This window comes from Neoarius graeffei, chromosome 3 (genome assembly GCF_027579695.1).
Source record: "Neoarius graeffei isolate fNeoGra1 chromosome 3, fNeoGra1.pri, whole genome shotgun sequence".
Lineage (NCBI taxonomy): Eukaryota > Metazoa > Chordata > Actinopteri > Siluriformes > Ariidae > Neoarius > Neoarius graeffei.
In genome coordinates, this window is record NC_083571.1 from 113,625,692 (window position 1) to 113,650,551 (window position 24,860).

The 24,860-nt window shown below is 41.0% G+C and overlaps 1 protein-coding gene across 4 annotated transcripts in view; it reads left to right on the top strand.

The window, feature by feature from the left end:
* The window catches only part of ppp2r5cb (protein phosphatase 2, regulatory subunit B', gamma b), an 88,230-nt gene that overhangs the window by 38,113 nt on the left and 25,257 nt on the right, over positions 1-24,860 (top strand). For all 4 annotated transcript variants that reach the window (XM_060917915.1, XM_060917916.1, XM_060917914.1 and 1 more), the window contains 5 exons: positions 19,374-19,484; positions 19,909-20,001; positions 20,085-20,215; positions 20,315-20,374; positions 22,720-22,828. In XM_060917915.1, coding sequence (XP_060773898.1) covers positions 19,374-19,484; positions 19,909-20,001; positions 20,085-20,215; positions 20,315-20,374; positions 22,720-22,828 — 504 coding nt within the window. The remainder of the gene's footprint in view (positions 1-19,373; positions 19,485-19,908; positions 20,002-20,084; positions 20,216-20,314; positions 20,375-22,719; positions 22,829-24,860) is intronic.

Here is a 24,860-nt window from a genome sequence, read left to right on the forward strand (position 1 = left end):
TTTTGGGCTTTTTCGCGTCCCTAGACGCGGCGTAATACTTCGCATCGTCCTTGCATGGGCGCGGTCCTTAAATAGCACAAACATAGTTCATTGATTTAAAGACAGGTGTTCTTTGTTAACGGCGCGCGTGCCGGAGCTCGTTAGGCGCGCGTGCCCAAGGCGCGCCTTCAGGTGCACGAGCTAAAGGCCTCTGCATGCTCTTGCGACAAGGCTTTCGCAGATAGCTTTTCGCAGACAGTTGTAATTTATCGTTGAGCGGGGAGTAATAGGCGTGCGCGATGTTATTCACCGCCACAACGCAGGGGGGCGTGAAGTCACGAAATCGCTAGGAGTAGTTGGTGGGTGTGGTTAGTGGAGTGTTTATCCTCCGGTTACTTATAATGACTAGAACTGGAGTCGTATAGATGTACGTACTTCCTCACTTCCTCGATCAACCGCTCTTCGTGCTGCTCCATCTTCGCTCGTGTTTTTAAAAATGGCGGTCGTGAAAACAAACCAAACCGGGAAAGTAGGGAAGCGGAAGTGCGTGTACAGCGGATGTAGAGTGGACCAATCAGAGCCCTCTTGTCTGCGACGGTGTCTGCGAGGCTGTCTGCGGTGGTCACAATTTTTGGGAGGTGCATGCAGAGCCCAGACGCCATCTGCGAGGACTGGGTTGTCAGCATAAATTGGCCTTAAGGCGTGCAGGACTGACACCGTTCTGCGCAAGCGCAACACAATCGCACTAGAAAGCGTGTTCAAGCTGCCAGTGTAGCTGCAGTCTTTTTAGTTGCGAATTACGAGTAATTCCTCGTGTTAATAATTCGCCATGTCAAAACAAGCAAAACTTTCCTCCTCCTTTCGTAAGCAATTTATTATATAGATTTTTTTTTCCATCCAAGTTGCATTTTGTGGTTTCGAAGCTAAGTTTTAGTGCCGTTTCTAGAACACACCGTCAAGAAAACATGGAAGAAACAGCAATAATGGAAGAGCCGGTTTCTAAGCTGCCTAAAACTAGCAATGGTAATTATTTTTTGTTACATAATGCACTCAGGCTGCCGGTCAGTGTGTGACACACACACACACACACACACACACACACACACACCCTGAAAAATCCTAGCTACGCCCCGATTTACATGAGAAATTTGGTATTCATTGGTGTGTTTAAATTTACAGACAATACGAACTAATGTAAACAATTGGCTTCAACTCGCATAAATATGAATTGTAAATTTTTAGTTCACTTTAGCTTCTGCAAACGCACAACTCTACTAAAAGATTGATAAACGAGGCTCAACGACCCCAACATTGAATCCTGAAAGCTTTAGAAACTCTAACAGACTTTTACTTTTTAACAGGACTGTTTTGGGATTTTGCTGAGTTTACCTTCAACTGTCTTTTTTTTTTTTTTCTCCAAAGTAGTGAACTGTGTAGCAGGAAAATCACCGCGTTTTCTAAATGCACTCCTGAAAATTACTCATTAACTCGGGGAATTAAATTTGATATTTTTGACATGTTAATCATTAATGTACATGAAAGAAAAAGGCTTAAAAGTTGTAACTTGTTTTAGTGAAAATAAGTACTAGAATGCAGGGTTTTGCGTGTTTGTTATTTAAAATTTTTTCGGGGGAAATTGCTCGCGCGCTCCACTTTCATCTCCATCATATAAATATCTTATGCCAAATTATTATGGCATGTTACAAAAAATAAAGGAAAAATCTGAGTCCTCGTCTTCAAGTTACAAGTCCGAATGCAGTTAATTCACGAGTCGGACTCGAGCACTACAAGCCTGGGCTGAAAGAAAAAGAAAAAGGAGGGTTTTTTTGTTTGTTTTTTTTAAACTGAGGTTTAATATTGTAATTAAAGTCTGCTACAGGTTCCGTACATTTTAAAAATAAATTTAAAAATTCTCCCACAAGTCGTTTTGAATAAAGTCTCTGACTCGGGAGAAATTATGTATCGGAGCATAAAACGGCTCCACGGCAGCATCTGAATCTAAAATGCCTCTGCAGCCTTGTTCTCAAGAACTGCAGTGTCACAGGGCTGGTGTCATTTAAAAGTTACTGAAGCGCTGGCTTTTACGCAACCACGTCGTAAGAGTTACTGTGTAATTTATAATGTGTGTCGACTTTGTGATCTGGAGCTGTTGGTCGGCGTGGTCTGTGTATTTTATGGGTTGTGCAAATTTGGGACCTCTGGTGTTCATATGGTGCAGTTGCATGAGCACGAGAGTTAATCGAATGCGGACGTCCATGATGGCTTTCACGTTTCCATGTTGCACGTCGTCGTATTTTTGCATCACAGTGCATCGTGCTACAGCGTATCGTTACAGTCCGAGTATTCTGTTTAATACAAGTGATTCAGTTCAACAAAAATATATCCTGTTAATAAACATTTTTAAAGGTCGAATTCTGTACCCTGGAGGAAATACTCAGTCTTGGCAGAAAGCAGAGAGGCAGCCACCAAAGAAGCACGCGTTATGTAAGCCATCGGAAAGTTGAAATTAAAACTGTTGTGCGAGTTTAGAACAATTCAGGATTATAACTAGTTTTGAGGCTTTTTTTCTCTCCTCCCCTGAAGCTGTACCAGCATAATAAGGTTGTACGGCGGTCTCGGTTTTATCCGACTGACGAATAGAGAGAACACGGACGCATCATGATTGCAGGCACCTGTGTGTTTGACTTTCCCCCAGCGAGATGCTCGTTGAACAGACAGGCAAAGCCCCTTCGCAGATAATTACGACCTCGCAGCATGAATCCGATTAGCGGGAGATCACTCCCAGTTATGATCACCACTTAACACACGATTTTAATTATTCATTCCTTCATCTTCAGTACCGGCTTTATCCTGGTCGGATTGGCAGTGGATCCAGAGACTATCCCAGAAACAGAATGTGTGCATATTTGCACAGGAATCCACACCTAGAGACAGTTTGGCATGGGCACTCCTCCATGTACTGGCCTACTTGGACATGCGTACATGATGTGAAAACTCCAGTGTTCAGGATCAAAACTGGGACCTAGTTAAGACTACATGCTGCCCGGATATGAAGGAACCAACCATGCTGATGTTTTAGAATGTTGGCATTTAATAGTAATCTGCTGCCCCCTCGAAGTTTGTCACACACTGTCGTGCTTATTCCCATAAAATGCCTTTTTCAAACCTGCAGTACGGGTGAGGTATTAAAGCTAGACCTCCTTTCAGATTTTTCAAGTGTAGGTCATGAAAAGAATTTTCCCCGACACCCAGTTATTTTTGTTTAGTGGACCGAAAGCTACTGAATTCGAATCAGACTTCCTATTTTATTAGTTTTTTTTTTTAATAGAACAATTAATAAATTTCAGGCCACATGGCCCTAAATTCTCTGCTATTTTTTCCTGCTTCACCATGACCCAATTCAAGATACTACGTCATGCATCACATCACGTGGTGGGCTTTCCCCGTTCGTGCAAGGCATTATGGGATACAAATTTGGAAACGGAGAGAAAAATGGAGGACGCGAGTGTGCGAATGAAACGTGAAAGACCGACTACAGTAACGGAAAGAAAGCGAGAAGAAAAGACATTGTTATATACGAAGGAAATATATTGTTCGTTTAGCGACAGAATGATGGAACTGTCAGTGCACGCTCAAAGGTAAACCTGTAGATGGCAGTAATGCAACACTGCGGATGCCAGCTGCCGTAAAACCCAAAAGAAGAAGAAAATAAACCTGCGCATGCACACACGGACTTCCTCTGTCTGCTTGACTGCGCCAAGCAAGCAATTTCATGCACGATTTGCTTTAATCCCTTCAAATTAAATAACTTCCCAGCCACAGAATGGTCTGATATTTTGTCAGATATTGCAGAAATAAACGTATCACAATGACCACATTTCAGACGGAACTAAATTTCACCGATTTCATGAAATCGAAAGCTTGAAGGGTACACGTTCTTTTTAAAAGCTGAATATTGTGTACTGGCTGTAGTGATGCGTTTTTATTAGTGCTGTCAAAGTTGACGTGATAACGCGTTAACGCGATCTCAATTTAACGCGATTTTAAAAAAATAGTGCCGTTAACGCAAATTCTAATTTGGCCCTGCGAGTCACCCGTAGTTCCTGTTGAGGCTTGTCGCGTGCTGCTTCAATAAGAGTACGTGTGAGTGATGGAGAAAGGCATAGACATATAAACATCCTCGCCGCCATATTGGATGTGGCAAAGTGGAGATTCTTCAGCCGTCTCTGGTATAGCGTCTAGACAGTAGCCGAGAATAAAGATGCCTCATTCATGTGCTGCGTTTAATTGTGCCAAAAGGTTTACCGTCCAAACGAGATCACATGGGATTACCTTTCACAGGTGAGACTGGAAAAATACTTTTCATTGCTATTCCTTCAGTCTTCAGTTTCCCAGCTCATCTCCACCAGGTAGGTGTAGAGTTAGGTGGGGTTTACATTAGACCGTATCAGCGGATCATCAGATTAACGTTTTTAAAACGATTAGTGTGCACACAGCAACACCAATACACGGATACGCTCGGCTCCGCAGGCATCCTGCGCTCCAAATCACTCCGCCCTGAACAGCGAGTGCCCTCTGGAGGGTGCGCACTCCGGCCCTGCGCAGCTCACAGAGCGCGCGAGTGAAGCGCACGAGCAGTGATTCGGGACTGAGCCGCTGTGTGTGTGATCCCAGCGCATATCACTTACCACTTGCAAGTGGAAGGATGGCAAGCCTAAAGACAATCATAACTACACAATGGGCAGTATTTGCATCAGTATTTGCAGTATTTTCATACTTGTATACTCTTTAATGAAAGGTGATACAAGGCGGAAGTCCGCGCCGTTTTTCAGCAGTCGCGTCACATGACCAACGCCAGCGAATCAGGAAGGTGGATGTCACAGTGACGTTGTCCAATGACGACACCAGCTAGAGCTCAGCACAGCGTATCCGCGTATTCTCAATGTTTACACAGCACCGGACCAGACACGATCTGGATTGAATACGTGGATGCTGGCGGATTCCCGTTTCCCGGCGTTTCCAGGCGGTTTAATGTAAACGGACAGTGCATCCGCGAAGAAAACGAGACAGATACGGTTTAATGTAAACTTGGCCTTATAAGCAGTGAGAATTAGATAATACAGCGCCACACTATGATGAACGTTTTTGAACGTATGATGAATGTTTTTATTTTTATCTGTTTTTTTTCTTCTTTTATGGCAAATACTTCTCTTCAAAAGAAACTAATGAAGAGTAAAATAAAACATTTTTTTATTTTCACAGTGATATGCACTTTATTTTTCATCCCTTGGTTTTCTCATCTAATATGGAAGTTATGGATGTCAGTGGCTGTGACAAGACGTGTTATGCTGTGCAATAAAAAAAAAAAAAAAACATTGGTACAAAGCAAGCCCATTCACTTTTTTATGCTGATAAGAGAATTACAATGCTTTTTCATGGGACAAAAATGTGCGATTAAATTGCGATTAATCACGAGTTAACTATGACAGTCGCGACATTAATCGCGATTAAATATTTTAATCGCTTGACAGCACTAGTTTTTATATTTAAATCTTCATTTTGCTATTTTAAGAAGGGCAAAAGGCTAGAACTTGTGTAAAAGTATGCTTGCTTGTCGTTTTAACCCTTTCACCGCTGCATAACTTCATACATGGGTTTCCTTACTACAGTGAGACGGAATAGTGGTCTGCAGTGGTGAAAGGGTTAACGTTATAATCGCAAGCAGGATTAGGAACAGTTTCTACGCCAGTGCCATAAGGGCATTAAATAAAGCAAACCTGTACATTCAGTAATGCAGTATGGGATCGTGCAACGCCCTCCACACCGTAGGATGTGAATGTTTGCAAGTGATGACTGCTTTTTAAAACTCTTTGTTTATATATTTATTAGTTTATCTTGTCTTATTTGCATAGGTTTTTTTTTTTTAGATAATTTTTTTTCCACCAAGGATTGCATTTAATTTTGTTGTGTTTATTTACAATGACAATAAAGAGATTCTAATTCTAATAACCCCCGAGGTTTTTTTTTTTTTTTACTCCATTGTTCCAGGGCTTATTTAGAAACTCTGATAATCGTAAATCAGTGGGTCTTAAAATAATAAAACCTTATTTGAAGTATTTTTTGGTTGAGGACTGTTGGTTCGGCTGGAGGGCATCGTTTGACTGAGCCATAGCTCTCTGGTGCCAGCATTAGCGACGTCTGTGCTGAATAACATCCCTTTGATTTATTTATCAAACGCTGGCCGACATGTTAAGCAGGAAACCACTTTTAATCGAAGTGCAAATTGAGCCTTCTTATTCTGCTCGTATTTAATCCATGTAGCATAAAAACACTATAAATCCCCCAACATCAGCATGATAATGTACTCGTACACCGTCGGTCCCTTATCCCATCCTCCTTAGAAGGTGGACACCTTTTGAAGTTCTGTGCTTTTTATGATCAAAGTATATAGACGAGTCTGAACCCTGAAGAGTGCAAATCTTATATTTATCGTCTTCGTGACGAGACTTTTTTTTTTTTTTGTCTGACCAGACAGTAATTAAGGCTTGGTTTAATGGAATAGAGATTGTATATTAAGCACAAGGTCATGTGGCTTGATTGTCCACCATGTGCGTAGTGAGGTTGCATAGTGTAAAAAAAAAAAAAAAAAATTGACGCCTTAGGCAAGCATTTGTAATGACAAGCCTGGAAAAAACATCAGGTGCTTTTGGCTTCACAGAACACCACTTTTCTGCTGACAGAAAGCTAGATAATATAAGTGCTCATGTCTTTTGTAAGAAATGCCTTTCGGTGTAATATACAAAAATGTTCTGTTTCTCTTCACAAAAGCACATTTAGTGGAGGCTCTGAGTGGGAGTGGGCAATATGACGATCACCACAATCCTTGAAGGCATTTCTCTGATGCACAGGGTGTATCGTGTCATGTTTGCTCACTAAATACAGTAGTGTTCAGGGCTTTGAACCAGAATTTTTTTCTTATTGGTTCGTTCCGAACAGAAACGGAATTTTAACGTTTCCGGTTTTGGGTTCCACCATTAAATAGACGTTCCCGAACCGGTTAGAACAAAAAAAATTTCGTTCCCGGAACGGTTAATTACGTTCCCTGTCAGCTGTTTAACAAATGGCTATAAAATTATGTCTCTGTCTCATCCAGCTTAAGCCAAATGTAGGCTAATTCTATTACAACCTTCATTAAATAAGACAAGAAATAATTCAAAACAATTATTATTTCAAATGTTGGCGATTTGGATTCTCAGTATGTCTTCCCATCTACACAAACAGAAAAAGTGCCAAAAATGAAAGATAATTCGTTTAGTGTGTTACCAAAGGCTAGTCAGGCCCTATAGAGGGCTACCGCATGACGTCACCGCGCTGCGAGATTTCGGTAGTCACCATATTGGAAGACCAAGTACACATCTATGCAAGTACATACATTCATAAAACAAACTACACCTGAAATGTAGCCAGGGCCGGTTCTGCCCTAATCTGGACCCGGGTGCAACATCGCGCCAAAAAAAAAAAACGGCCTAATTCAGGACAACCATCACATAACTATAAACATTTTATATCAACCATTTTAACTAAATGGGCTATAATAAATAAGCCTGCAGGCAGCCACGGCGGGCTGCCTCAGAAAAGTAACCATTTGTCCTACCTTAAAACTCGTTTTGCATTTTCTGCCTCCTTTTTTGTATTTTCGACCCTCCGTTTATTTTCTTTCTTTTCTGAAAACCCGATTTGCGTCCAGACATTTTGTTCCGCTACCAACGAACTAACTCGTCAGGTCTCGTCTCTCAAGTCCGCGATGATTCCCGTGGGAAGGGCAACAACTGATACATTTTTACAAACAGCCAATAGGGAGGTTGCGTCGTTCAGGCTCTTCTTTGCTCAGACACTCAGTAATGGAGACGTGATAGCAGTCCACCTTCCCGCTCTCTCCATTCAGTCAGCGAACGTCACACAGGAAGTGAACCCCAGCGGGTCATAGAAACTTGCGCAGGAGAAGAATGGCTTTTTTATTTGTAGGCTACGGAAACTTTGAGGAACGAAATAAAAACCGGTATTAACCGGTTACCATTATTTATAATAAGCGTTTCTGTTCCGGAACATAAAAAATAATAAAGTTTCTGGTTTCGTTTCTGTTCCATGTGAAATAGAAAAAGTTCCCGGTTTTCGTTCCTTGAACCGGTTCAAAGCCCTGGTAGTGTTGCATTAAAATGATCAAAAATAAATTTTTTATTGTTAAGCAAATTTAAGAAGAAACCTTTATTTGTCACATGCACACTTCAAGCACAGTGAGATTCATCCTCTGCATTTAACCCATCTGAAGCAGTGAATATACACACACACACACACACACACACACACACACACACACACACACACACACCCAGAGCAGTGGGGAGCCACACTACAGCACCCGGCGAGCAGTCAGGGGTTCAGTACCTCGCTCAAGGGCACTTCAGCCCAAGGCCGCCCCATGTTAACCTAACCGCATGTCTTTGGACTGTGTGGGAAACCCATGCAAACTCCACACAGAAAGGCCCTCACCAGCCGCTGGGGTCGAACCCGGAACCTTCTCGCTGTGAGGCGACCGTGCTAACCACTACACCACCGTGCCGCCCGTTTTAAAAAATTTAGAATGTTTATTTTAACCTTTTTGTACATAAGATTAAAGTTAACCCATTAGCTGTTTCCAGCCACTCTGTAATTATTTAAAAAAAAAATTAACACATATTTAATAAAAAGATATCACAATGATGCCTTATTCTATCATTCTATTACCCAACCCTGCTTTAAACTGTACGTTTACAATTCTTTATTCCATACAGTTTTCTGCATTTTAAAGTGCATATCCTGGACCAATTTCAGTTTTTTTTTATATGAAAGTATGTCCCTTTACACACTCATCTAGAAGGGTAATTTTGCACAAGGCCATCTGTCCACAGCAGAAAAAAATAAAATGACAAAACGCGCCTGGAAAAATCCCAAGGGAGTCTGGAGCCAGATTCGTGACGTCACCTGCGGAAGCGCCAGCAGGCTGCGAGAGCTTTGCACGGTTTCAGTGCACAGCCTGTGTAGGCCAAGCGCTCTCATTTCTCTCTCATTGTCCGGTCTTTTGGGAAACGATGAGTACTAATCCCATCGTGATTGGTGTTGCTGCACCCTCCTACGATACATCTGTTAACCATTTTAATAATTACGCGATAACATAGGGCTGTGCGATATATCGAATATACTTGATTCCAAAGCGGCATATGACAGCTACTTTAAAAAAACGGCCTGTCATTGCAACTTTTAAGTACAATGGCCTTTTGATTGACCTGGACTTGTGTTGTGGAATAGCAGCATGATGAAAATTTAGGGTGCAATCACACCACATCCGCTGCATTTACCTCCAATCCACCTGAGCTCTGGTAAGAACACACTCGAACGCGTAGGATGGTTCTCCTGTCTAGGCCAATCCTAGACTTGCAAGTCCTGTGACCGTGTGGACAGACTGTAGTGGTCCCTGGAAGAAGGGAAGCGCCGTTGCTGCTCTGCCTTTCCTTCCTTCTTTGCTGCTTCTCGGTGTCGGCTTACTTCGTGGTGTTGGGTTCCAGCTGCCACGAAGCGCCTCCAACCAGACGGTCTAAGGCCAGATGTTCCTAATTCTGGATGTCCGCGTCGCATCTCTTGAGATTTTAGATTTAAGATTGGCCACCCTGTGTTCTTTTGTCATCTTGCAACTGGGAATACAGAAGCTGCTTCGCTTGTGCAAGAACACAGCAGTGACTGTGTCCACGATCACCTGGTCCAAGACTGCCTCCTCTCCCAGTCAACCTATGTGCTCTTCCAAGCAAACTCGAGCGCAGTTCGACAGCAGCGAGAAAACATTTCATCTTTGAATTGACTCCGCTGCAAGAAGTGACCTAAAAGATTTTTTTTTTTTTTAAATATAGTTCTAGGGTTCTTGGTCTGTTCCACTGACCTTATGTAAAAATGTCTCAAAAAATGCCTACTTTATGTAGCCTGGCAAGCCAGACTAAATGTGAATATTTAGTCTGGCCTCGCTCGTAGACATTTCCGAAGCGGGTAGGAGGAACAAACCGCTGTCTTTCAAACTGTCTCTGTGCGTATAGGCCAACGCTCTGACCAATCAGCGCAACAGTGACTGTGACGTAGTCAGAGCGACAGAAAGCAGTGGGGGAGGCCTTGAAATAAATAATTTTTCAAAATGCGTATTAATTAATAAACAGGTTCTAGATATTAAGAAATTTGGAGATAATGACCACAAGTTTGGAGTCTGTACCACATACACATTTTTTTTCAAGGGTTTGCTTAAACTGTTTTTGAGAGTTTTTATTTAGTGGTGTTTGGTGAAATAATTTCCCTTAAATTTAAAATAACGGGAAAATAAGAAACAATCAAAAAGTAATGTTTCGAAGCTGTTTATTAAGTCTTTGTACTGCACAAACTAGCCCCATCCTTTTGGCTACGAGCGGAGCCAGCTGGTAGATCAGACTTTTGCCATAGCCGGTCGGCAAAACAGCGAAAACGTCCTTCTAGAAAAGGAATGAGCGGAGAGCCTCTTCCTGCTCATGTTTCAACGAAAACTCCAAGTCTAATTCTTCTAAAACTGATTCCAAAGTGGAGTCAAACGCGCGCTGTTCACTAGCCGTGGCCATTTTTCCTGTTGCGCTTTCTCCAGCGTCGCGCAGCTTTGTCGTCACTCCTGCAAAAGTCCGCCCAAAGAATCCAAACAAAAACCTTGCGTTGTGATTGGCGGGCACGATTTGATGCCCGGGGTGTTTTTGTTTATATGGTGCGAGGCTAGACCCACTCACTAGGCAAAAATATTTTTGGCCGCTAGGCGGGTGGGTCTAGTTTACTAGGCTATACTTTATGCATATACTCCTCCATATTGGTTATTCATGATCGTCAAAAACAGAAAATATGAGAGAAATCTGGCTTAAATACTTTTTTCCAAGCATTTGACGAGAGAGAGAGAGAGAGAGAGAGAGAAAGCAGGCAGACAGAAGATCAGATAGACTACAAAACCAAAAACTCAACTCGTGCTAAAAAACTCTCACTTCAGCAGTTCCCATAAGGTAAAGGTGCAAACTTGACTGCCTGAACCTGTGCAGTGTTTTGATTTTCAGAGCTCCGAATGCAGTGTTCTAAAGGTCATGTTTTGTTCTTGTGGTTGTGGGTTTGACATTGATGACACAAGCACGACAAAACGCACAAGGAAATGTAAACCCTCTGTTCCAGTTCCAGGCCATAGTTTCTGGGTTAAAGTTTCACAGGGGAAGGTGGTGAACTTGCATACTTGTGTTTTCTGGTGCATTCTGTATGATCAGCTTAGTCTCTCTTTTTTTTTTTTTTTTATAATTGTACCTCCTTCATATTTTAACGTGTACACCTGCTTCCGAGTTAAACGCGGATGGAATGACGACAACAGGGCTCGACGTTAACTTTTAAACCCACTTGCCCTGGGGGTTAATTTCCACTTGCCCCCTGATATCACTTTCTCCCTATTTTGCGAGCACTACTATATTTATTTATTTAGGAAAACCATAGTCATTGTGAATTGCAACATAAAATGATCCCACATTGAGGTTGAAGTTTGGTTATTGGTTACTTTTTACTTGTAACAGACAATAACAGTTTTATCCAAAATAGTTTTTCCTGCCTTAGTCGACTGGGATAGGCTTCAGCTTGCCTGCGACCTTGTAGAACAGGATGAAGCGGCTAGAGATGATGAGATGAGTTGAGTTTTCCATTTCGCATGCATGCAGCTGTTGTAAAGTTCGGTGTGTTTGTGTAGAGCGCTCTCTCAGACTGTAGGTTCATTACTCGATAATGCAGAAATCATAAAATAGAAATCTGTAACAAAGTTTGTATGAAGAAAACAATAGGGTGCCAAGACTTTTGAACAGTACGGTTTGAGGAGATTTTTTTTTTTTTTAATTATTATATCTTCCATCTCTAGGTTAAAAAAAAAAACAGCGCTGTGTCATGACCGACAGGATAATGTTTGAGTTTAAAATTGTTTAGTGTGTATGTTGTGGATGTTTTTATACAGACCTGGTAACCTGTAACTGAATCAGTGCAGCCAGTCTGTCATGACGCAGTGCCATGGGGTGTTATTTTATATATCATCCTTCTCTAGGTTTTAAAAAAAAAAAAAGAATTTGCACAGCAGGGCTCGAAATTAACTTTTTTTTCTTTGTGTCCCCCAGTGGTCCCGAATTCTGTGTTGTATTGTCCCGAATGGAAGCAATAGTGTCCCCGTTTTTTTCCTCTCTGAAATAACCAGTGGTTAATATTATCATATGAAGTTACTATTATATTTGTAACGATGCGATTTTGAACCCTTTATATCATTTTTACAATAAGTCACAAGACACAAGCGACACATGTCCTATACATCATCTACTTCAAAATTACAGTTATTGCATTTTCAGTTTATTAAACTTTGGCGATCTCACTGTATGAATAGATACCCGTTTATTTAAAGGGGCCGACTAGCTCATTCAGAAAATGTTTCAACTCCCTACATCTGCAGTACACTTTAGTTGAAAATAAGACCCCTTTTATGTTCATTTCATCTACTTATACCTTGAATATCTGTTGGCACTTATAAGGCCAACTTATCATTTTCACCATTAACGTTATCCATTTTTATGAACTTTCCGTTATCCATTTTTATGAACTTTCGCTGCCGAAACGTGGGTGCAAACGTTAGCAACATCAGCATAGTGGCAGGTCCGAGCCTAGTTGTGCTGCTGACTGACTAAACTTTCTGAACTAGAAAGACACCAAGAAAACTCACTTATTCTGTTGAACGGTATCTTCCGTCAATATCATCCACATCATTCCTGTTGTATTTTATAACGTGTCTAACAGTGTTCATTAAGTTCATTCAGTTGCTAGCGTTGCCTGCAGACCAGGCGATGACACTTTGGATCCTGAAGGTCCCGGAGACGTTATGTCTGGGCTTTCAGTTTCTTCCCCGCGGTCGGTCCGCTTCAACCACTTCAGCATTTTTGTTCTGCCAAGAGTCGGCGCAGCGTGTGCGCTAGCAATTCCATTCCAAGTCCATATAATGCGGACTCCGGCCGAAGATTCCAGAACAGAATGCGCTGCTCTGTAGCCTATGGATGCAGGGGCATCGAAAGTGTAGCTACTATGTATTTTTCGCTGTTAACGTTTTAAAATTAAAATTGACAAATTAGGTGAATGTCTGCGTATGTGTTACGGCTTTGTAAATAATATTAATGTAGAACTTTTTTTCTAGATCTATTTTTTTTTCCATTGTCCCGGGATTGTCCCAGATATGATAATTTTGTGTCCCGATGACATTTTTTATGGTCCCCGGGACGTCGGGACACCGTTAGTTTCGAGCGCTGTTGCACAGGTCGGTGTTCCTCTGATAACAGGAACAAAGCTCCAGCTCTCTCTGCTCTTAATCTGTTCTGTTCTTTCAGGATTTATCGCAGATGTCACTCCTTGAGGTTTATTTAATTTTTTTAATTTATTTTTTTTTAATGCCCGAGTTGTTAGAAAACCCAGATTGGTTTCAGTGTCAAATAAGGAAGCAGCTTCACCTGTAAGAAAATCAAACACTTTCATTGAAGGTGCTAACTTGAACGTGAGCAGAGGAAAATAAATAATGAGATTCTTAAGCAAACTCTTCCATCCTCACTTCCAACGTTCTGTTTTTGTAAAATAAATTTTAAATACAATCACGAATTTCTCTGGCGTTTTCAGGCTGAGCTCCTCTCCTCGTATTCTTTAACCGCTCATTTCCTTGTTGTTCTTGAAGCATTTGCTTCTATTTGTTAACACTTTTTTCTTGATAGCGGGGAGACGGTAATGCCTTTTATCTATTTCTCTGTTTGAACGAGCAAAAACAGCGCAATAATTAACCATATTGACAGATTAAGCCTTGCTTGCATGAAAGACGGTGTCTGTCTGACCCCAGCTGTAATTATCACGTGATGCGTGACGTCATGCACAAGGGGTCTGTAAACAGTACACGTACCATATTATAACAGTGGGGGTGTATAAAATAACTTGCAAAGCAGTAAATGAAACCGAGACTAAGAAAACAGCCAAGACATGATGGTGGAGGCGTAGTGAGGGACGTTTTTAGGAACTGGAAATAAAAGATCAGAAAGCCTAATTTTTGTGGTGCTAGTTCGTAGTATTATGCTCATTCCAACTTGCCCGGTTGGGGACATATCTCACTTGCCCGAATGCATGTTTGACTTGCCCTGGGCAATTGGGCAGTCCTTAATGTCGAGCCCTGGACAGTAATATATGCACCTGTAGGGTTATTTGATGCTACAATGGAAATGTTGGGTCAGTTGTAGGGGGCATACTACTTGTAGTAGCTTTCCCAAAGTGAAGAGGAGTGAGGTGGTGTTCAGTCCTTGCTGTTTAAATTAAGATTTGTGAAGAGGAGTTGGTGGTCAAGAAGTAAAAACTGTGACACTAGTGAGCGCTAATATAGAGAAATAGTACGTCGCTATACATTACAAGTGTACTTGTGTGAAGCATGGAGCTGCTGTCTGTGAATGTGGATTTTGGGTTGTTAATTATTTTGGTCGTGATTTGATTTAATAAGAGTAATTCACATCTGGTGTCTTTAAAATCTACTAGTGCAGACTATTTTTAGATAAATCCTACACAAGTGCGATATAAACGTGCTTCATTTTATGCTAGAGTGCATCTCTTATGGACATTCACTGAGCACTTTTGTTAGGAACACCGTATACCTATTCAATTATCTAATCAACCAACGTGGCCTGATTTCAGTGCATAAGATCATGCAGATACGGGCCAGCAACTTCAAGTGATGTTTGATATAAACATCAGGATGTGATCTTGGTGATTTTTGACTATGGCGTGATTGTTGGTGCCAGACAGGCTGGTTTGAATATTTCTCAAATCCTGGGATTTTCATACACAGTCCCTAGAGTTTACTCAGAATTATAGTAATATCATAGAGTGAGAAGCAGTTCTGCGTAGGGGTCGACCGATAATCGGCCTGGCCGATATATCGGGCCGATATTCTGCATTTTTAGGGTTATCGGTATCGGCCATAATTTCTACCGATATGCCGATAACATGCCTTTTTGCAGCCATTTCGTTCCTAACGCGACTGTCACTGCACGTCCTTTCCTGCACTCGCCTCTCTGAGTTCAAGAACACGGTCCCGCCCACCACAACATCTGATTTGTTTGGCACAAGAGATATAGCCAATCGACACGCGCAGCTAAACACTCCGAACTGTTTCAAGGCGGCCGTATCAAGGTAAGGACACGCTGCTTTTCCCGCAATAAGTCACAAACACACAAGTTGCAAAAGCACAACATCATTATATGTTTACTACTCATTAAAATTGTCCATTTGCATCTGTGTAGCCAGGCAAACTTAGCTTACGGAAGGAAGCACTTGAATTAGCCGACAACCAACTAGTCTCGCTGAAACAGCATAACGTAGGCTGCAGTCATTTTTAAATCCCCGTCTGGAAACGTTGTGAATGTGTCAGTAGTTCTACTCGAACAGTAGAATGACAGCCATACAGAGAGGTGGTCAAGGCAACTTTATAAAGCGCTGTTTGAACATTTAAACACGCCAGGTGTGACTAGTATTTATAATTCTTGCGCAAGTGATTCTCCTCGCTAGCGCTTCTGATTCGGAAAGCGATATACTCTTAAAGGAGCAGCCGCTCCTAATAGGGAGTGATGGCCTACTTTACTGTACGTTTGATTTTACTTTTTAAAAAATGCTGCAGGCAGCTCCCTACACTTGGTTTGTTATTTAAAAACTACTTGAAGTTGGTAAGTCTTACTTAGTTCTTAGTATAAAAGAATCCAGAGTGTATTTTCATTTATTTTCCACTGAAAATGGTGAGCTGTAATATAGTAGGGAGTGATTTAATTTTTTTATTGGTGAATATTTATTTTATTATTTTATTTCTCATTTTATTCTAACTAATGTTTGACTTTATTGTACAAATGCTGCTGGCATCTCCCTATACAAAATTTCATGTTCAATTTTACAATTAAACATACATTTCATGGATATGAAGGTCTGTGTCAGTGTGTGCTATGTTTAATTTCATGTGAATTATAATGTTTACATTTATCGGTTGCACATATCGGTTATCGGCATCCCAATTCCATAATTATCGGTATCGGCCCTGAAAAAAACATATTGGTCGATCCCTAGTTCCGCGGACAGAAACGCCTTGTTGATGAGCGACGTCGATGGAGAATGGCCAGATTGGTTTGAGCTGATAGAAAGGTGAGAGTAACTCCGATAGCCACTCTGTGTACAACTGTGGGGAGCAAAAAAGCATCTCAGAATGCACAACATGTCGAACCTTGCGGTGGATCAGCTACAACGGCAGAAGACCACGTCGGATTCCACTTTTGTCAGCCAAGAACAGAGAGCTGAGGCTGCAGTGGGCACAGGATCACCAAAACTGGACGGTTGAAGACTGTAAAACTGTAGCCTGGCCTGATGAATCTCAATTTCTGCTGAGGTACACAGATGGTAGGGTTAGAATTTGGCACCAGCGGCACTAATCCATGGACCCAACCTGCCTTGTGTCCACAGTCCAGGCTGGTGGTGGTGGTGTAATGACGTGGGGAATGGTTTATTTATTTTTATTTTTTTCTCCTGGGACACTTTGGGCCGGTTCATATCAAATCAATCGTTACGTGAACGCCTCAACCTATTTGACACATTCAAGTCGCATCTCTTCAGGGCCACAATTTACCATCGTGTAACGGTTACTTTCAGTATTTTAATGCACCATGTTACAAAGTAAGTCATCTCAAACTGGTTTCATGAACATGCCGATGAATTCAGTGTCCTTTCCAGTCACCAGATCTGAATCCAATTGAACACCTTTGGGATGTAATCCAACAGGATTCACAGCTTGAAAGTGCACCTGAAAAAATTTGTAGGAGTTGCATGATGCAGTCGTGTCAACATGGACCAGAAACTTGAACGTTTCCAACCTCTTGTGGAATCCGTCACAAAGGATGGAGGTTGTTTTGGGAATAAAGTGCGGTCCTGTATTATTGTCCCAAGTAGTGTGTATACCAAAGGAATTTTTTTTTTTAAATGCATGCTTTCCTGAACACAAATACTTCTGTATCTGTAGCATTGCTGTTTCTTGATGGAAGGAAGAGGAAAAAAGAAATTAAATGTTTAAACATTTTTAAATTAATTTTAAATAATTAACTGACTTTGTTATAGCCAAGTTAAAACCGTCCATTAAAATGTTGGCTTTAATGTTATATCTTAAATGTATTATTGTCACCGGTGGTTAGAGTATCAAAACTTTTACTCCAGTAAAAGTACCATGACTAAAAGAAATAGCTGAGTAAAAGTCAAACATCCTCCACCACGAAGTGCGCAGGGGGCTATAGATAGTTTTCACTGACGTCACGGCATTCCGGGGAAAGCCCTCCAGGCGCCATCTTGTGGGGCAAACAAAACGGACCATCGCCATTACCGGCTACATTATCTCGGACGAATTTATGAAGTTATATAGTCAGTTTTCTAAAATAAAGATCAATGTCGGCAAAATCAAGCAAACAGAAGTATATAGATACATTAGACGACATCTCACGACAACGGTATGCAGCCAAACTGGCCTTGATTGGGGGAATTGACCCCTACGAAGTGGACAAAGATGCATTTTCAAGTGACTATGCAGGGCTGCCACAGCCTGAAACTGACTTCAAACTTTAAAGGCTGTCTGATATATACAACTTTATATATTCACAGCGCGCCTTTTGTCGGATGCCGCCTTTTTCACGGCTGAATCGCGCAGATCCGATTTTTTTTTTTTAGGGGGGGCATTGGAGTGTCTGATTATAATTTCAAAGTAAATTCTGTATTAAAATTACTAAATCAGCAAATCCGTTACAGTCCATGAAACAGGAAGTATAAGGATGAGAAAAAAACAGTTTAAATCGGAAAGCTGCGCACATTTGCGCAGTCCTGCACACCACTCGGGCTGCGCAAATGTGCACAGCTTTCCGATTTAAACTTTTTTTTTTCTCATCCTTATACTTCCTGTTTCATGGACTGTAACGGATTTGCTTATTTAGTAATTTTAATACAGAATTTACTTGAAATTATAATCAGACACTCCAACGCCCCCCCTAAAAAAAAAAAATCGGATCTGCGCGATTCGGGCGGCATCCGCCAAAAGGCGCGCTGTTTGCATCCCAAACACAAATTAAATCATACAGAATATACCTAAAATGTTTTTCAAAAATGACCCTTGCGTGAGTGAAGTGACAAGTGTCAAATAGAAACGTGACAAACGAGCGATATTAAGTGTACATTACAATGTAAACGTACACTCAGCGGTTCCAGTTAGGCATTCTGCAGAGATTGTTCACATGATGTTTTGGTTTCCAAAAACAAACTTAAACACAATTGATTGTTTATTTAAACAACTTACCACTTAGAAAATGATCGGCGCAGACTTTGCTGTGTTTGGAAGGCTGATAATCCTTGCGGTTGATTCTCGCAAGCCATAGATTTCTCCTTTGTATGCTGCGTTTCTTTGTTTGCTCGCCTTCGTGCTCCCGTACAGTGGGAATTCCATAATAGCTCCGCTTGACTTCATCATCTGACCTATTACGACAGCCGTGAATACAACAGGTGTGCACCACTGCTAGCTTTTAAATAGCCTGCTTGGGTTCTTTTGAAGACTTTGTACTCGCGCGTTACAATGTGTGCTCAGTGACCCGTACGGTAAGCTTGACCTGCGAGATGGCTGCCACTAGGGAATCCCCAACTCTGTGACGTCATGTGAAAACTATCTATAGGAGTGGAGTTCGTTCATCCATCCGGCCTTCTGTCCATTTCAATCTGGGCAAGTTTTCTCAGAAACTACATAAGCTACATCAATGAGACTTTGCGTGCTCATATTACTGGTCACGATTTAAGTTGAGTTCGGAAATTATTTTGAGAGTTTTGGGCCTTGATTTTCGTTATTGGACTTTGTAGAAGTGGACTCAATCTGGACAAGTTTTCTCAGAAACTACATAAGCTACATCAGTGAAACTTTGCATACTCGTATTACTGAAAAAAGCTGGGTAGCGTTTTATGGCGTCCTAGCAACGACATCATTTAGTCAATATTAAAGCAATGATCTTACAACGTCGTAAGTGTTAAGAGGTCTTCATAAAATGCTCATGGTGGGGGATAGTGATGACCATGTCTTTTTTTTTTTTTTTAATATGATCGTTGTTCCAGCTAATCTAACTAGGTTATAAATAATCGATCAATATTTATATATATATATATATATATATATATATATATATATATATATATATATATATATAATTTTTTTTTTTTCCCTTCAGTTTGCAATCAACATGTTCAGGACGTTACCGCCCTCATCCAACCCGACAGGGGCAGAATTTGACCCAGAAGAGGATGAGCCTACATTAGAGGCTGCCTGGCCACACCTGCAGGTATGTGTATATAGAGACACACACATTTTTCTCACTATGCTTATGAGGACCTTCCATTGACGACATAATGAATGCAGTTAAACATAACTTTAGCCTTCAGTAATGATGATGATGAATTTTTGGCTCTTTATTTTTGTGAAATAACAAATTATTTCCTTGTCGGGACCATCCAGATGTCTTCACATGGTTGAAATTGTCACTTTACTATCCTTGTAAGGATATTTGGTCCTCAGTAGTATATAAATGCATGCACACGGCCCTGGCCTTGCATGTGGTGTTACATCCAGTGCTAGTCAAAATTTTGGACATATTTATTACTATGAATGAGTGCGTAAGCGTGTCCAAACTTTTGACTGGTACTGTACATTCAACACCCGTCCACACTACATGACTTCATTCTGCATTTTCTTTTCTTCTTCCTCAGCTCGTCTACGAATTCTTCCTTCGGTTTTTAGAGTCTCCAGATTTCCAACCAAACATAGCCAAAAAGTACATCGACCAGAGATTTGTCATGCAGGTATGGCACTACAGTGAATGTTTTTTTTGTTTTGTCGTCCATAAGCTAAAATGTAAGTCTTTTAATTACGGGTTCGTTTTTAGCTCTTAGAACTCTTTGACAGTGAAGACCCTCGAGAAAGAGACTTCCTGAAAACCACTCTGCATCGCATCTATGGCAAGTTTCTCGGCCTCAGGGCCTACATCAGGAAGCAGATTAATAACATATTCTATAGGTGGGTATGGTGTATATACACTAAATATTTAAGCGCTCTTTGTGTTTCGTGTTAAATAAACATGGTAATGCTACTGAAATATCTAAAATTTGATTTCAGGTTCATTTATGAAACAGAGCATCATAATGGAATAGCAGAGTTACTTGAAATATTAGGAAGGTACGTGTTCTATTTATTTATTTATTTATTTTAAGTCTGTGATTTTATTTCTGTGAATTGCAAAAGGGCTACAAAGAAGGTCTTAATATATTATACCAGGGCTTTTCAAAGTGTGGGGTGCACCTCCCCTAGGGGGCGCCAGAGTTCTTCAGGGGGGGCGCAACGTCAGGAAAAATAAACCAGAATAAGTTACTATAGAGATCTTGCAGTCACGTGACCGGAAAGTACACAGCCGCCATTTTGTCTGTAAAAAACACCGCTGAATACTGCTGCACTCGTGTACAAAATGGATCAATTTCAACCGACGGACTACACGGCTCATTTTTCTAATGAACAGATAATTAGATATATGTCTAAAATAAACGACCTACAGATTAGTGACCCTTATCGCTTACCGGACGTAGTTTTCACGGCCGTGTCAGTGGATATTGAACTGCCAGAGGTGGAATACCCGGACATGTATAATTACCTCATTAACTTTCCCTCGCTGTTCAGTGGTGAAGCACTGCGTGGTTATAAATCTCTGGACAGTTATCTTTACAGAAATTCATGTGACCCCCTAAAAGTGTAAAATGATTTTATATCTAGAGACTACATTGATTGTCACACCACTAAAGACCCAATCCACCCCCCCGCCCCAAGCCTTTTCTCAGGTTCCCACTTCCTGGAATTTTTTATTAGAGCAAGTCATAAACTTATGTTGCGAATAACCACATGGATATACTGAAATAAATACATGGCGAACCTGAGATGAAATGGTCACTGCACAGGCGCCAGTGATCGTTCTTTCCAGTCGGTACCCATGCCTTGTTCTTGTTGTTTGCATCGGCCCGGCCGATAGCAGCAATCCACTTTGTATGCCTGTCAGGGTCCCGTGGCAGCCTATGAAACTTTCTTCCCGATTTCTGACCTCTCCTGTTGTGGCATTTATATGCCATACAACTCTCCGGCGTTGAGGCACAGTAATATTTGAAGATTTGGGCGAAAAAAAAAAAGTCAGTGTTGGAAAGACGGCGGAAATATGGCGTTTGACCGACAAAATGGCGACTGCTTACAATCTGGAGCGGATGTGACGTCACGTGCAAGATCTCTATTGCAGACATTTAGCGAACTTCAGCTAGCCTTTGCCAGAGACAAAATGGATCGATTTTTATTACCTAAAGCTACAGTGAGTGAGGAGACAGAGTCTGGGCCAAGCAAAAAAAGAAGGAAGTCTGACCACGATTATTTAAAGTTTGGATTTTCATGGACTGGATCTGAAGATGCTCCACTGCCACAGTGTGTTGTCTGCCAAGAGGTGCTAGCTAACGATGCTATGAGATGTTTAAAATGTGTAAAACAAGATGTTTTTAAAAAAGCACGTTTAAAATGTGTAAAAAAGAGGTTTTAAAAAGCACAGATGTTTAAAATGTGTGTAAAAAAAAAAGGTTTCAAAAAGCACAGATGTTTAAAATGTCAAAAAAGAGGTTTTAAAAAAGCACAGATGTTTAAAATGTGTAAAAAAAAAAAGGTTTCAAAAAGCACAGATGTTTAAAATGTGTCAAAAAAGAGGTTTTAAAAAAGCACAGATGTTTAAAATGTGTAAAAAAGAGGTTTTAAAAAAGCACAGATGTTTAAAATGTGTAAAACAAGATGTGGGCGGCACGGTGGTGTAGTGGTTAGCGCTGTCGCCTCACAGCAAGAAGGTCCTGGGTTCGAGCCCCGTGGCCGGCGAGGGCCTTTCTGTGCGGAGTTTGCATGTTCTCCCCGTGTCCGCGTGGGTTTCCTCCGGGTGCTCCGGTTTCCCCCACAGTCCAAAGACATGCAGGTTAGGTTAACTGGTGACTCTAAATTGACCGTAGGTGTGAATGTGAGTGTGAATGGTTGTCTGTGTCTATGTGTCAGCCCTGTGATGACCTGGCGACTTGTCCAGGGTGAACCCCGCCTTTCACCCGTAGTCAGCTGGGATAGGCTCCAGCTTGCCTGCAACCCTGTAGAACAGGATAAAGCGGCTAGAGATAATGAGATGAGATGAGAAAACATGTTTTAAAAAAGCACATGTTTAAAATGTGTAAAGAGGTTTTAAAAAAGCTCATGTTTTAAACGTGTAAAAAAAAGATTTTTCAAAAAGCACAGATGTTTAAAATGTGTAAAAGAAAAAAATGTGTACAACAACCATTTTTTTAAAATACGAATGGAACATTAAGTGTAGCAACAACAAAAATTGTAGGGGAGGCGCTGTTGTTTATTTGCTCTCTGGGGGGGGGGGGGTGACTCTCCCACACTTTGAAAACCCTTGTATTATACTGACGAAGTTAATTTGTCCTTTATTTATTTATTTATTTATTTATTTATTTTTCTCTCAGCATAATCAACGGGTTTGCCTTACCACTGAAAGAAGAGCACAAGATATTCTTATTGAAAGTTTTGTTGCCTTTGCATAAAGTCAAGTCTCTCAGTGTTTATCACCCGCAGGTATGAACTATGTCATCTTTTTTGCCTGTGCTTTCTAAACTTTATTTATTTTATACCACTCTGCATCACATCTATGGCACATTTCTGTAAAAATACAGTAAAAATGAGTAAGGAAAAAAATCCACCTTTTGGTGAAGTAGCTTCATCTCATGCTGGGGAAAAAAAAGAAGCAAAATCCAACCTTTAAGTAAAATTTATTCAGAGAAAAACAAATCCCTCATCAAGAAATAATTATTCCCACACACCCTCACCACACACGCCAAAAAAAATCCACAATGTAGCTGAAACATGTTTCCTATCTACGTTTTTGCGCTGATTGGAGCGTGTCTGAACTTTCCAGCTGTAATCCATGACCTCCTGATTAACTGGGGAACAAATACGAGGCAACACAAAGGCCCAATTCCCTCAACATCACCATGGGGAAATATAAGAGAACACACAAACCAAATGACAGAAGTGTGTTGACCTTCATAAGTCAGGGAATGGTTATTTTTAAAAAATCTGCTCATCTGAAAATGTCCGTTTCTACTGTTGGGGCAATAATAAAAAAAAAAAGTGGACACCAACTGGAACTGTTACAAACTCAACTGGAAGAGGACTCAAGTTTATTTTGCAGTCATGTACAGTGAGGAGGAGGGTAAGAGAGGTGGAAAAAATCTCCAAGGTTGGTGAATTAAAAAGAAAAAAAATATATCTTGGGGTTTCCAAGTCTCCAAAACCTCCGTCAGATGCCACCTTCATGCCAACAGATTATTTGGAACATGTACTGGGGGGAAAAAAGTCTTTTCTGTCAGTTCACCACAAACGTAAACCCAAAGTGGGTTTGGTGTGAAAAGAAGGACGGCTATAATGAAAAGAACCTGATCCCAGCTGTAAAATATCGTGGAGGTTCTGTGATGTTTTGGGGCTGGTTTTCCTCCAAAGGCTCTAGAAACCTTGTTAGGGTCCATGAAATACCAGGATATTTTAAATCAAAATCTGGCTTACAAGCAGAACAATGATCCGAAGCATACTGTATATCCAAATCAACACACAAATGGTTTGCTGACTATAGAATCAAGCTTCTGCCCTGGCCATCTCAGCCTCCTGACCCGAACCCCATTGAAAACTTGTGGAGAGGGCACAAGAAAGAGCCGAGGACCCTGGATGATCTGGAGAGATTGCGTAATGGTCTCAGATGCCCTGCTCTGGATCTCCAGCCTTAGAAAATGTTCTAGGAGAAGACTAGTGTTTTACTGGCACAAGGAGGTTGTACAAAATGTTAAAGTGCATATTCTGGACCCATTTTTTTTTTTTTTTTATGAAAGTATGTCCCTTTACACACTCCTCCAGAAGGGTGATTTTGCACAAGGCCATCTGTCTACAGCAGAAAAAAATAATAAAATAACAAAACACGCCTGGAAAAATCCCAAGGGAGTCTGGAGCCAGATTCGTGACGTCACCTGCGGAAGCGCCAGCAGGCTGCAAGAGCTTTGCACGGTTTCAGTGCACAGCCTGTGTAGACCAAGCGCTCCCATTTCTCTCTCATTGTCCGGTCTTTTGGGAAACGATGAGTACTAATCCCATCATGATTGGTGTTGCTACTGTACACCCTCCTACGATACATCTGTTAACCATTTTAATAATTACGTGATGACGTTGAAGAAATTTGCAGAAAACCACCAGGTCGTTTTCTCATAAACAAACCAGCGCTGACGTAGGATTCAGAAGGAGGCGTCCCGCACGCAACGTCACGAAAATCAATGTTTGCCGGGAAATCCGGATGGCAAGTTTTTTCAGAGGCGGACCAATTCACCTCAAATGGCTCGATTTCAACTGGTATTGCGCAAGGTAAAAAAAAAAATCGCAGAGAATGCAGAATGTTACAGATATTTGACCAAAGTTTAATCTAAAATAGGAGAATTACTTTGATCTTGCTGCTGAATTTACCCGTGATGTGTATGGAATCAATTTTGTGCCAAAATGTTCATACAATACTTTTGAAATATCAAACAAAAACGACAAATCAAAATACAAAAAAAGAAAAAAAAAG